Source organism: Lygodium microphyllum, chromosome 17 (assembly GCF_053477565.2).
Source record: "Lygodium microphyllum isolate KBCC chromosome 17, Lygodium_microphyllum_v1.1.10, whole genome shotgun sequence".
Taxonomy (NCBI): domain Eukaryota; kingdom Viridiplantae; phylum Streptophyta; class Polypodiopsida; order Schizaeales; family Lygodiaceae; genus Lygodium; species Lygodium microphyllum.
The window spans coordinates 40,768,061-40,782,215 of NC_141151.1; the positions used below are offsets into that span (position 1 = coordinate 40,768,061).

The 14,155-nt window shown below is 40.1% G+C and overlaps 1 protein-coding gene across 6 annotated transcripts; it reads left to right on the forward strand.

Moving 5' to 3' along the window:
- The first annotated feature begins 8,054 nt into the window (after positions 1 to 8,054).
- On the forward strand, positions 8,055 to 12,689 carry LOC148021819 (uncharacterized). 6 transcript variants are annotated; one of them, XR_015694409.1, is made up of 3 exons: positions 8,055 to 8,828; positions 9,461 to 9,605; positions 9,706 to 9,842. XR_015694409.1 is itself a non-coding variant. In XM_087697339.1 (3 exons), exons 2-3 carry the CDS (start codon positions 9,481 to 9,483, stop codon positions 10,314 to 10,316), a joined length of 684 nt encoding a protein of 227 aa, XP_087553465.1. In that variant the 5' UTR covers positions 8,692 to 8,828; positions 9,461 to 9,480; the 3' UTR covers positions 10,317 to 10,722. The 6 variants fall into 6 exon arrangements, 5 of the variants coding, with proteins under 5 accessions (XP_087553467.1, XP_087553468.1, XP_087553469.1 ...); XM_087697339.1 differs by having other exon boundaries at positions 8,692 to 8,828; positions 9,461 to 9,553; positions 9,706 to 10,722; XM_087697340.1 differs by lacking the exon at positions 8,055 to 8,828 and adding an exon at positions 9,267 to 9,281 and having other exon boundaries at positions 9,461 to 9,553; positions 9,706 to 10,722.
- The last annotated feature ends 1,466 nt before the right edge of the window (positions 12,690 to 14,155 follow it).

Sequence of the window (14,155 nt, forward strand, 5' to 3'; positions counted from 1 at the left end):
AACAATGACACTATTTGTGGAGGATAGCATGGAGAAGATGCAAAGAAATCCACCCACCTCCTTTATAAGCCCACCTTCATTTGAGAAAATCCCATGGATACCATCCTCTTGGAACATATGCTTTCCTATTTGACAAAGCTAGCAAGTTTTCATGCAAGGGAGTCAAGGAGTTTGTTAGGGGCTATCCATTCCACCCTTTAGCAATGGATCTTGATTGATATTTATTGTTTGCAATTATGAATCTGTATATTTTCTTTGCACACAATGGTTCACCATCTTGCAAATGTAGTTGTGGACTTAGTACACCTTTTTTTAGTAAGTTCATGTAGTTTAATGCAAAATCTAAATTTATTGTATTAGAATATTTGATTGTTGAAAGTTTCAAGTGTTGGATGGTGCAGTCTTAGAAGGGAGAATTGAAACATGTAACAAGGTAATACATAGCTGCATTTTACAAATATTGTGAAGCAATTGCAAGGGTTATTGTAAATGGATGCATAACTTCAATCCATGTATAAGCCTAATCAAATGAGGATGAGAGAGAGCAAGAGAAAGAGGGAGAGCAATGTGCAACTCTAACTATTTGTGTATGTGGTTTTGCTCATGTGTGCATAATTGAAGTATTGATACATTAGAATGTAATTATAAAACACATGCAAAGAATTGAGAGAGGGGGGGAATGTAAACATATATGTACATGTGAACGTTTATGTGCCCAATTTAATGAGTAACAATGTGATATTATTATTGTCTAAATATTGATATTATTGCAAAATTGAACGAGTAAAAATTGATAATATTATTGCAAGGGTTATTGTAAATGGATGCATAACTTCAATCCATACGTAAGCTTCATCAAATGAGGAAGAGAGAGAGTAAGAGAGAGGGGGAGGAATGTGTAAGTATAACTATTTGCATATGTGGTTTTACTCATGTTTGCACAATTGAAGTACAAATACATCATGATGTAATTATAAAATACATGCAAAGAATTGAGAGAGGGGAGAGGGGGATGTGAATATATAAGTGAGTATGCTATTTGTATGTACAATTCAACCACTAGCATTGTGATAATAGTATCAAGAATAAGCACACAAGCTTAATTTAGTGATGCGAGGAAGCTAGAGAGAACTACAAACATATTGTTAGAGAGAGAGAGAGAGAGAGAGAGAGAGAGAGAGAGAGAGAGAGAGAGAGAGAGAGAGAGAGAGAGAGAGAGAGAGAGAGAGAGAGAGAGAGAGAGAGAGAGAGCATGTGTGTGAGGGTGTTATTAAGGGGAGGAGGAGAGAGACATGCATGCCATGGGTCCCCAAGGTATATGAGAGTGAGAGAGATGTTATTGAGGGGGATGTCACTGGTTGGTCCCCAACATATGCGAAGAGAACACACACACACACACACACACACACAAAATTGGTACTTGAAGTAGCTAACATGGGGGGGAGAAAGAGATCACATGTTAGTGGTACCATTTGTTGTTGTGCTAATGTGAGGAGGGGTCAAGTAAGATGTGGTGGTGGTGGTAATTGAAGAGTAGCATTGGTGCTTGATAAATGCCTAGAAGAAAAGGAGAAACAAATAGACTATGTGAAACAAGAATTGGAGGTTGCCCAAAAAAGCTTGCTTCTTGCATGTGCTAAAAAAGGTGAAGTATGTCTTTGGTAAAGCCATGTTTATTGATATGACTACATGATTCTACTATGCAATGCAAGGCTCTTGCAGTAAAGGCATTTTACCATGGCATCGTGACATCCACAAAGCATGCAAAGATCAAATCAAGATTAGAATTGCATTAAATTCTAGTGCAAAAAACTTTTAAGTTCTTAGTTTTTTTGGTTCTTACATATCCTTTATGGCGCACGCGCGCGCGCGCGCACACACACACACACACACACACACACATGAAGGGTTACTTGCTCTTAGCTTCATGTGTTTGATTGCATGCACTATAACATACTAGAATGAAATCTCTCTCTCTCTCTCTCTCTATATATATATATATATATATATATATATATATATATGTGAGCAAGGAGTGCATGCAATCAAACACATGAAGCTAAGAGCATGTAACCCCCCCAACCCAAAAACCACACACTTCATGATTTCTTCCTTTAGAGAGCCGTCCTTAACTAAAGACACATGCACAATACAAATCAAACTCATAAAAACACAAAACACAAGGTCATGTTCAAGTGTGGTGCAAATTAACAACATCACCTTACAATGAATCCTACACATAGAAGTCTACTAAAAGTGAGTGCATGCAACGCAATAATGTAACAAATCAACATACCCATACATAAAGAACCAACAACAAATCACGACACAAACCAACAAAGCCCAAACTTAAAATGTAGGCAATTAGATAGTCACATCAAAAAAATATTCAGCCCATCCATGTCTAGGAGGACCAAGGTAGTAGACACAAAAACTTTGAGCTCAAAAATTTGAAGAGGTTTTTAGATCAAACTTTTTTTTTCATTTTTATAACTAAAAATTTTGCAAATTTCAAGGCTTTAAACCTTACTATTTAAATTTTAAAGTTTTTTGAAAAAATTGTGCAATTCATTGTACGTGAAATCTCAAAATTTGATGAACATTGGTGAGCATCTTGGGGCCTCTCGAAGTACATGTGTCAACCTGAAAGGGAAGTGGAACCCAAGAGGAAGAAGCTTGGCACTGAGAGCTATGGCGAATGGAGAGCAAGAGCCAAGAGAGAGAGAGACTCAAAAGTGGGAACTCCAATAACCACAATGTGTGGCTGGGCCTTCCTTTATTCAAACTGTCACTAAAAGAATAAATAATAAGTGACTGTGACGGGCGCCCGCCACCTACAGTGTGCAGTGGCGGGTACTATCAGTGTAGTAATACACATGCGGCTAGGCGGAGGCACCTTTACCCCCAACAACCTCCCACTTAAAGGCGAATCTGCCCCAGTGAGAGAGAAAAAAGAAAAGACTGTTCAACATGTACACATGTACAATACGATGAGGAAAAAGACGTCATCTCATCCAATGCCCATCAATCTCCTGAGGAAGGTAAAGCGCTCGGTACTGAGGCTCTTCGTGAGCATGTCTGTAGGATTCTGCTCAGTCAGAATCTTGACAAGGTCAACATACCTGTCCTCAACGACCTCACGAATGAAGTGATACCTCACCTCAATATGTTTCATCTTCGCATGGAAGATTGGATTCTTGGCTAACTGAATGGCACTCATGGAATCCGAATGCAGTGTAGGCATAGCATTTGTCATACCAAGGTCAGCAATCAAACGGCCTAACCAGATAGCCTCCTTGCAAGCCTTTGTGGCTGTAATATACTCGGCCTCTGTAGTAGAAAGGGCCGTATACTTCTACGCCCTGGACATCCAAGAGATAGCCCCTCCAGCATAAGTGAACACACAGCCAGAAGTGGACTTCCTACTATCTGCATGTCCTGCATAATCAAAGTCAGTGTACCCCACGACTCCTGTATCCTACCTGCCATAACAAAGACATATATCTACTGTGCCCTTCAGGTACCTCATGATACCCTTCACGGCATCCCAATGTTTCTTGCCAGGTGTAGCCATACAACGTGCCACAACCCCAACTGCAAAAGCAATATCTGGATAGGTGGCTATCATGGCATACATAAGACTGCCCACGGCTGATGCATAGGGAATCTTGGCCATCTCGGCTCCCTGCTCATCTGTCTGCGGACAATAAGCTTGTGAAACCTTCACATGAGAAGGTAATGGACATCTAATAGGCTTAACATCCTGCATGCGGAAGCGCTCAAGGACTTTATGAATGCACTCCCTCTATGACAGATAGAGTAGTCCCTGAGATCTATCGTGCATAATGCACATACCAAGTATATGAGAGGCATGTCCCCAGATCTTTCATCTCAAAGCTCTTCTTGAGCTGAGCCTTAAGAGCATCTAGCTCCTCATGAGCTGTCCTTGCTAAAAGCATGTCATCCACATAGAGTACCAAAATCAGTAAAGAACCGTCACGAGCTTTCTTCGTGTACAAGCACAGATCCATAGCACTGCGGCTACAACCCCGTGACTGCATGCATGCATCAAACTTATGGTACCATTCCCTAGGTGTCTGCTTCAAGCCATATAGACTCTTCTTTAGCTTGCACACTAGGTGTTCCCTGCCAAGGTCTGCAAAACCCTTAGGCTGCTCCATGTAAATCTCATCATGCAAGTCCCCATGTAGAAAAGCCGTCTTGACATCCATCTGGTACAAGTCTAGGTCAAGCTGTGCAACCAAGGCCAAGACTAAGCGTAGGGTGGTCATCTTGACCACAAGAGAAAAGACTTCATCGAAGTTAACACCATGCTTCTGCTTAAAACCCTTAGCAACCAATCGAGCTTTGTATGCCGGCTTCGGGTGTCCAGGGGTACTTTTCAGCTTGTACACCCACTTGCATGGCAAAGCCTTCTTACCCTGAGGCAAGGAAACTAAATTCCAAGTCCAATTCTTATGCAATGAGTCAAGCTCAGACTGCATAGCCCTCTCCCAAGAGTGACAATCACCCCTGCGCATAGCCTCATCATAAGTGAGAGGCTCTCCTCCATTTGTAACCAGTACATAATCCATAGAGGGCGCAAAATGGTCAGGAGGTCGTCTATCCCTAGTAGAATGCCTCAACCCAGGCTCTGCTACCTGATCGACATCCTGTCTAACATCAGCATGTCTAGCATCTGGTCCATGAGCATTAGGTAATGCCGCACACTGTCTAGCTGGCCATGGAGTGGGCTGAACGGGAGCAGGTGGCTCCTCTTGAAAGATAACTCTACGTACCTCAACCACTTTCTCAGGCTGCATATGCATTTTGTCCTCATGAAAGATGACATCATGGCTCTGGATCACTTTCCGCGCCTGCAGATCCCATAGACGGTAACCCATCTCTCCTGCATCTCCATAGCCAATGAAAATGCATTTAACACTTTTAGGATCCAGCTTATTGCGTTTGTCCTTGGGCACATGGCAGAATGACTCACATCCAAAGACACGCAAATGATCATAAGAGGGGGCTTGCCTGCCCATACCTCCTCTACAACCTGAAAGTCAATGCCACTGCTAGGCGACCTGTTAATGAGATTCACTGTAGTAGTAACTGCCTCAGCCCAAAAGTGTTGCGGTAAGCCAGCCTGGCTAAGCATGCTACGGACCCTTTCTTGAATGGTCCTATTTATGCATTCAGCCATACCATTCTGGGGAGGAGTGTAAGGGGTAGTCAACTGACGCTTAATACCCCTCTCATCACAAAACTGCTCAAAAGCACGTGATACATACTCACTCCCATTATCTGACTGTAGGCATTTGAGCCTTTTCCCAGTCTAGTTCTCTTCCAATGCAAGCCAATGCTAAAATGTGTCTAAGACATCGGATTTTCTCTTTATGGGATAAGCCCAAACCTTATGTGAGTAATCATCTATGAAAGTAACAAAGTACTTCGCCCCACCAAGTGAGTGACAGGGCATTGGCCCACATACATCTGAGTGCACAAGAGCCAAGGGCTCACCCATGCGTTTCTTAATAGACTTTTTATGTGTATTTCTAGTCTGCCTGCCATACAAACAATGATCACAAGAATCAAAATGCGAAGAGTCAAAAGACTGAAGATACTGCAAAGCACGGAGCATTTTCATTCCTTTAAGAGACATATGCTCCAAACGAGCATGCCAAAGGGATACATGGGGAATAGAACCCACAGACAAAACATGATCCAATGTAGCTCCAGATACAAGGGATAGAGGCTGCCAGACTTGGCACCTCTTGTAAGCACAAGCCTGCCACAAGTAATCTTCCATGCAGAGTCTCCAAAAGACACAAAATACCCTGCATCATCAAGCTGTCCAGCTCTGACATAAGGCTGCGAGTCAATGTAGGTACATAGCGTACATCATGCAAAACAAAAGAACTACCAGAAGGAAATTGCAGCCTAACATCTCCAATGCCCAGAATGTCAAGAGACTTGTCATCACCAAGACGCACAGAACCAGACATGGTACGATAGTTATGAAACCAATCTCTACAGGGTGTCACATGAAAGGACGCACCCGAATCTAAGAGCCAACACTGCGTGTACATAGAATGCATCTCAGAAGTTTGTAAGGCATTGCATGAAGAAGCTGCAAGTATGTAATCATCATCTGAATCAGTGGCTTGCATGACATTAACCTCTTCTATCTTCACATTGGACTTTGCAGGTACAATACTGTGCTCAGAAGACTTTTCATGCACTTTTTCTTTTCCCTTTTCCTTGCACTTATCATTGTGCATTTTATGGCACTGTGGCCTAACATGTCTTGCTTTCCCACAATAATGACAGGTAAGGTCAGATTTGCGTCCACGGGACTTACTACGACCACGTGACTTGGACCTGGACTTCTGAGAGTCCATGCCCTTATGATCATTATCATGCCTGCCATGTCTACTACCTCTAACGGTCAATGCATGTAAAGAGCGGGAAGCATCATTGTTTCTCTTGTTGATTTCCTCAGTCAATAAAGCACTCTCAACATCTTTGATTTTCAGCCCATCAAGCTTGTTCGTGCATATGGCAGTACGGAAGACATCCTATGATTCAGGCAAGGTGCCAAGCAGAAACAACGGGGGTACAAGTTGTCTTTGAACTCAATACTCTGTGACAACAGACTCTTCATGATAGCATGAAACTGATTGAAATGAGATGAAAGGGAGGTCCCCTCCTTCATACAAAGGTCCATTAACTGCTTCAGCCAATACATCTGTGACGCAGGACTCTGCTGCATATAGAGCTCCCGAATCTTCTCCCATAAATCCCATGCACTTTGATTCTCATCTTCAACAACATTATGATGGACCTCTTCTGAGAGTGACAAAATAATGGAAGACTTGCATAGCTCATCAACTTCCATCCAAACATAATCATCCATATCCTCAGGTTTAACACCCTTGAAACGGAAGGGTTTAATCTGCAATTTCTGTACCAAAACCTGTCATATTTGGGACTTCCAATATCCATAGTTGGTACCATCCAACTTGGCAATGTTAAAGAGTGCTGTATCTTCAGATGACCAGCCATACTGTCCCAAATCAAAGCAAAAAAGTAAAATTGTAGGCTGCTATAATTAGCAAAAAATGCACTAAAACCACTGGTAAAACTGATTGAAAGGGTGGATTTCACCAAGAGAAGCACCTGTCCACCAAATATGACCAAGATAACATCAAATAGTAAGCATTATCCTCATAGAAGTGCTCAAAGTCTACAGATTTCAGTTTGCTATAATAAATGACAATAGTATGTAAAACTGTCCCAAAATGAAGCAATCACTGATACATATGTCACTGCAACTGCCAGGTAGCAAGATACATCCAACAGTGAGTTTCCAGGGACAAGAAGGTACCATGAACTGTCAAACCAATCACCTGTCAGGCAAGAGACATCTCATAGGTCTAGAAGTCTATCCACATCAGTTTATAAAAATTGATGTATTAAAAAATTGATCAGGTAACACATAAATTGATATAGGTTTATACTGTCTCATACACTGGTTTATGGATCGGTTTATTCACCACAAGCATAAAACTCAGTTTATGCATTAGCTATGCATCGGTTATGGATCAATTTATGCATTAGTTATGGATCATTGATGCATTAGTTATACATCTGTTTATACATCAGACTAAAACTCAGATTATGCATTTCAAAGCCTGCATCAATACATGCATAATCTTTTTATTAAACAAACATCAATGTAGACAAAATCTATACTCAGATTAAGCATGTCAATGTCCACATCAGTTTATAAATAATTTATGTATTAAAAAACTGATCAGGTAACACATAAACTGAGATAGGTTTATACTACCTCATGCACTGGTCTATGGATTATACACCACAAGAGTAGTACTAAAACTCAGATTATGCATCGGTTATGGATCAGTTTATGCATCATTGATGCATTAGTTATGCATAAGTTATAGATCAATTTATACATCAGACTAAAACATAAACTTAGATTAGGCATTTCAAAGGCAGCATCAATACATCCATAAAACTCAGAAATGTAGCTATTTTTCTGGGCGGCCAACAGGGTTCTCATAATCACTCATAAACCCACACTATACTCCTGAATCCTGATTGCTGATCACACAGCCTCTCTCTCTCTCTCTCTCTCCCCCTCTCTCAGAGATCAAGCTTGCTTCTCTTCTGACCGAGTCAGGCAAAGCACAGAGAAGCTAAGAATGCAGCAGCAGGGCCTACCTATGGAAGCTGTCTGTAATCTCCCCGGCTGCGACAAGCCCATCTCCGCCCCGAACCGGCTTGCCTGCGGGGAGCTCCACCATCTCCTGGTCATGGCCCAGCGGTACCATAACATCAGTAGTGCATCAGCAGGGGGTCCTGACCCCGATAGCCCCTACACCGCGAGCAGCAGCCACCCGGACAATCTCCTCCTAGGGTTTCCCGCTCAGGAGGGCCTCCACTCGCTGCCCCAGCAAGCACAGCTCCTCCTAGGGTTCTCGCAGCGCCAGTCCGAGGGCCTCTGTGCCTTGCTCCCGTGCTCGAAGCCCTCTGCGTCCCCCGCCCACGCCTGGTGCTCCCGTCGCCATTACCTAGAATGGCTCAGAGCCTTCTACTGTAGCCTCGTGCCCGACCAGATCTGTAAGCTCCGCCCCGAATGCACGCGGCATGTCTTTGTCGACATCGATGTCCACACCGGGGCCTCTCATGCTCATCGCTTCTGTGGATGGACGCACTGCCAAGAATACCAGAAGCGCGTCGCCCTTCGTGATATCTTGCCGGCAACAGCGCCTCCGCCTCAGCTCAGCACTTCCGATGAGGTAGAATCTGGAGCTTTGTGAGCCCGTTGCAATGTTTCACTGTATGTAAAGCTACACCTCTGTGCACTTCTCTTTATAGGTAAAGCTAGACCGCTTTGATCGTGTTGCAGTTTCTTTGCTGTATCTAAAGGTAGACCTCTGTGATGCTCTTGCATCTCTTCATGGCATTCTTCCTGTTGAATGCTGTTGATCAGTTGCTGCAATTGATCGCTCAATTTCATCGTAGTCTTACCCTCGTACAGCCATGAACTTATGCTCTGTTATCACTGAGGAAATATCTAATTGTTGCTGTCACGGCTCGATGGTTTTTGAGTTGGCCAATCCTTTAGCAACATAGTTTAACTAATTAGAAAACATCCCTCATCTTTTTCGTGGTATCGTGCTGCTATACAGCTGTTGAGTCTGAACCCTGACACTTGAAAGACATCGAGGACAGGGTTACTTTGGAACAAGGTGATACATGACAGATTCTTCTCTGATAGATTAAACATATTTGGCGCAGGATTATGTGGGAAATATGTGACGGATGTACAGAAGTTAACTGTTGAAGTTGTGCCATAACAGCAAAGAGTTGTAGATGGTCGTTTTACACCTTGACTCTTATATACCCTGCACTTTTTGATAATAAGCAGGGGTTTTATCCATGTGAACAATGCCACCCAAGGGCATCAAAGTAATGGAAGATTTTTACACCAAGCATCCTTGGGAGGTGCTTCAGCACCCAGGTAAACAGAGGTTGTTGAGCACTGGACTGAGCATAAGTTTTTCCTACAAGATGTAAGTTTATGTTATGCAAACAAGATCAAAGAATCAGTGCAGATGAACTGTGCATCCATACAAACTGAAGAGCGAGCATTTTCATTGATTGTGCACGCAGAGGATGGGTGCTGCTTTCTCATTGCTCGATGTCTTTACAAAGATAAGGAGCAGAAAAGAGAGCTAACTACAAAGGACCAGTATCACTGGAAGCAGCATGGCAGGCCCTTTAAAGTTGGTGCTGATGCAAATAAGAAGTATTTTAGCTATAGGAAACTGCAGGGGAAAAAAAGGAACAGTTCTAAAATTAGCAATGACGGCCCTTTTACTATGGTTGAATATTCCATTGTAGAAGGAGAATTTTATAGCAAATGTAAAGGCTACTCTTTAGTAAGACTCAGCGTTTCTCAGGTGCAGACAGTAGCACGCAAGCGCTCAAGAAAGGACATCCAAGCTGATGAAGCTGAGAGTAACACCTTACCTCCAGATAATGCAGCTAGAGTTGGAGACCAAGTCAGTGATTATCTTTGCCCTGAACAAGGCAAAGATGATAATTCTTTAGAGGCTTTACCTTATCCTTTGGAGGCTATGCCTTTTACCAACGATTTCAACACAGGAGTAATGGACTTTGGAATTTCTGAGGGTCTGGACTTATCTAGTACTTTTAGATACGATGACTTTGAAGCTGTGGATGACTATATTCATGATTCATCAAGTGCTTCAAAGAATTGACACTTGTGTTGCTGATTCTGTGACACTTAGGACTGACAGCTGTGCTTGGAATAATGGGACACCTTGTGGATTGTACAAAGTAGGGTGCTTTTGTTGCTGTTGTTGCCTCATCCTGAGTCAAGTTTAAGGATTTCAAACTGGATCGATGAGGCCAACCAAGCATATAAACATGCTGGGTATCATTTTTGCCCAGCACTCCACCTTGACTGGACATACCTTTTGTAACACCACCCATGTGACTTGGGTTGAGTCGTCGTCTAGGTGGAGCAAGGTGTCTTCTTTGCTCATGTACAGAGGGTATATTGGGCATACAGATGTATATGTAAAGCCCTTAACTATGTATAGACACTTGAAGTATATACTCAAAGAAGGGTAAAGTTTTATGTATGATACATTACTTTGCATACCTCCTTGCACATGAATTGTATTGTGGATAGGTTGATTGAATTATTCAAGAATATTTGTGGCTCGGTGGATATAGACTCACCAATTGGCTGAAAATAGACACACTAGAAATATACGCGCTGACAATTAGTTCAATTGAGTACGTCAATCATATGAGCATGTCAACCGTGGAAATTGACCTTGTGAGCGCGACTTGAGCATGCTATTTAGCATGAACTTTTTCTTATGGAGTGCACGTACAGTGACTTAAGCAATGTTGCATGAGCTGTGATTATTAGTGCAGTGGTTCTAGATTCCACATGCACTAATCTCTAACTACACCAATGGACTAGTTGTGCCACAAATGTGTACTTATATCGTCCATCAGCCCCAGTGACCCATGTACACATGCATTGTCTCATTATTCATATGTACTGATCCATGACTAATAAGTACACACGAGCTGTACCAAGCCATTAGTTCATGTGCTTAGGTTGCATGTGGTCCATGTGATTCGCATTTGAATCCGTGTAGGTAGTTACATAGGTCACAGTTTGCATAAATCACATTGTACACGAATAATAGTTCAATAGCTCATGTAGTTTTTACCATTAGAATTCACATGCACTAGTACATGATACTAGTGCAATTGCTTGATAGTGCACTAGTTATGCAATATATACCATCTGTGTGCACTAGTGCACTCCATTGTGCACGCATGCACTAGTGTATCCCTTGTGCACATGCCTATGGTATTGCTTCCTAGTGTACTCTCGTATGCACATCCCTCGCACACCATTGTGCATGCGTACAAGTGCATGTATAGTGCATACTCTTTGGACTTAGATTTGCATGTATATATACATCATTGTACCATCGTCCTTAGCTTCAACCCTAGTGTGCAAGTGTACCAGTGCACGTGTATTAGTGTAGTGCTCTTGTATTTGGCCTAGTGTACAAATCCTTGTTCACATGGCCCTTTTATACTAACATTGTTAGACTTAAAAAAGTACATTTATTAATCTCCAAATTAAGTAAAGAGTCAAATAGAGTTTGCAATGCGAAGCAGAATATGATATTCTTGTCTTCTATGTTTTGAAAATAGTGGAGTTTATCTTCTCGTTTTTAGTTGAACATTTCAAAGTTTGATATGTTTTGGTAGTCTTGGATGTCTAGCTAATAAAAGTTGACAAAAGATATGATAAAGATGGGATGATCGAGCATTTTGAAAATCAAGAGGTTTTTCAATATTCTTTTTGGTGCCTATAGTATTTTTATTCATCTTCTTGACATTCTCTTTGAGTTTCTTAAGCTCTTTGAGTTTCTTTCTTTGCACATTATTTATGATTTTATTTTTTTGTAATTGACAATGCACAAGTCATTCTCATTTCATAAACTCTTGCATGTCCATAACAAGTGTAAATGGAAATTGAGATCTCAAAACTTTTTGCATAAATAATTATGTTACTATGCTATTATCTTGTAAGAGCTCTCACAAGGTGAAAAAGAAAATGAGATGATGTAAAATATCATTAAAAGAGATGTATTGTTGCTTTCAAAACATCATCTCAAGGGTGATTTGCTTTAAGTAAGCATGTTTACATGACTAAGAATATGCATTTGCCTCCAAACAAACGTATTTCTTAGCAATTACATTGTAAGTTTTAAATTAAGTAGTGTATGTGAATATATTTTTTAAATTTTAGGTTGAATAATATATGTGAACATGCTTTTGTCTCATTAAGGCAAGTAATAAATAGTGGATTTTTTGTTACAGATGTCTTTTCGTTAATGGGTTTTAAGAAGCAACTAGTGGATGCGTCAAAACAACAAATTTACAAAGAACAAAGATATCATGGTTAAGTAGAAATTTCAAATTTTTTTGGACAACATTGTACAAATATTTTGAAAACTTGAGTGTGATTATAAGAGTGACTTTATAAGGTATAATGCATAACCCTAGTCTTTGTCTTTGTTTTGTAATCTCTCTCGACAATATCTCTTGATGGGTTTTGATTTATAAGAGATACAAACTTAAAATTGAGTACGTAGGGTTCCTTAGATTTTGTTGTAGATTGCATGCCATAACTTAAGATATATGTCATTTCACATGAAATAAATGAGGTTAATGTTACTTTTCATTGGAGAAATGTAAATTGGATGTTTTTAATTGTAATTTATTAATTGGAAATATACAAATGCTTATTAATTTGATCTTGCTCATTGGCCATTGCGAAGAAACATTTGGATAAAGCTTTAATATGATTTTAAGTACAAAAAAAGATCTCATTTATATACGATTGAAGGGATTTTATTACATTTGAAGGGGTTTCATTATGGCAGGAATTATAAAATTATAGTACAAAGAGAGAATAAGGCTACTCTTCAGCTTCTTATAGCCTTATCAAAGATCATGAGCTTCTTGGTAGTATGTGGTTGCTTTGGTTGATTAAAAAATTGGATTTTCAAGGATACTCTCTTTCCTTTAGGCTTTAGAGAAGAGGGATTAAACTTTAAAGGAGAAACCTTGGGTAAAATTTTAAATATAAAAAGCACGGGGTCTTCTCCTTGATGGTTGACTTGCCCTTGTCCTTGCCCTTGCTTTTTGTCTTTACTTGATCCACGGTAGTTTTAGTTGGAAGAGGGGAGCTTAAGTCCATTGATGCAATAGTCTTATCCAGAATAATTCAATACACCTCTCCTTTATCTACTGTATATATGATTCGTAGATAATCTCTACATTATAGCAAATACCACAAGTTAGTTGAATAAGTGAGGCATTTTTAGTGATCCAATAAAAGATAGAAATGCTTACATTCACACCATTGATGTTCAATAACTGTGCATCTACTATTTTGCAAACATTTGAAATTAGTCATCCGTAACTGTGTGTCACTTTGACAATGTCTTCATAGGTCGAGTCTAAGTAGATAGTAACAAGTCTATTAGCATCTCAAATAAATACCTATAAGTAAAACTATACAAAATCAATTTATGTAAAAATAGAAAACAAGGGATATATATTCATAATCTATAGTAAGAATATCAATAGGTTAAGCTTTAGTGTCCTTTGCAAAGCAAAACATCGATTAACAAATATGAAAATAAATTGCAACAAATAGTACTTGTAAGCAATACTTTTTAACATAAAGGAAAATGATATGATAGTTTGTGAGGCTATCAAAAGATTGGAAAAATTGTGGTATTTAAATTATATATTGAAAACAAGTCCAATTGGAAGTGGATCAACAATATATATCCTCTTAGAGATATCATTGCTTAGAGAAATAATGTATTTCTTGTATACGAATAAAGAAAATATAAGAGAAAGGGTTGAGTGCAAGACAATAATCCTTGAATAGGTCATTAAAAACTAAGTGGGAAGTAAAAGGTCTTGCATGATGTAACAATATACTATATAATTAGATAGTTGTTTGAACAATCTTTTGCTAAGT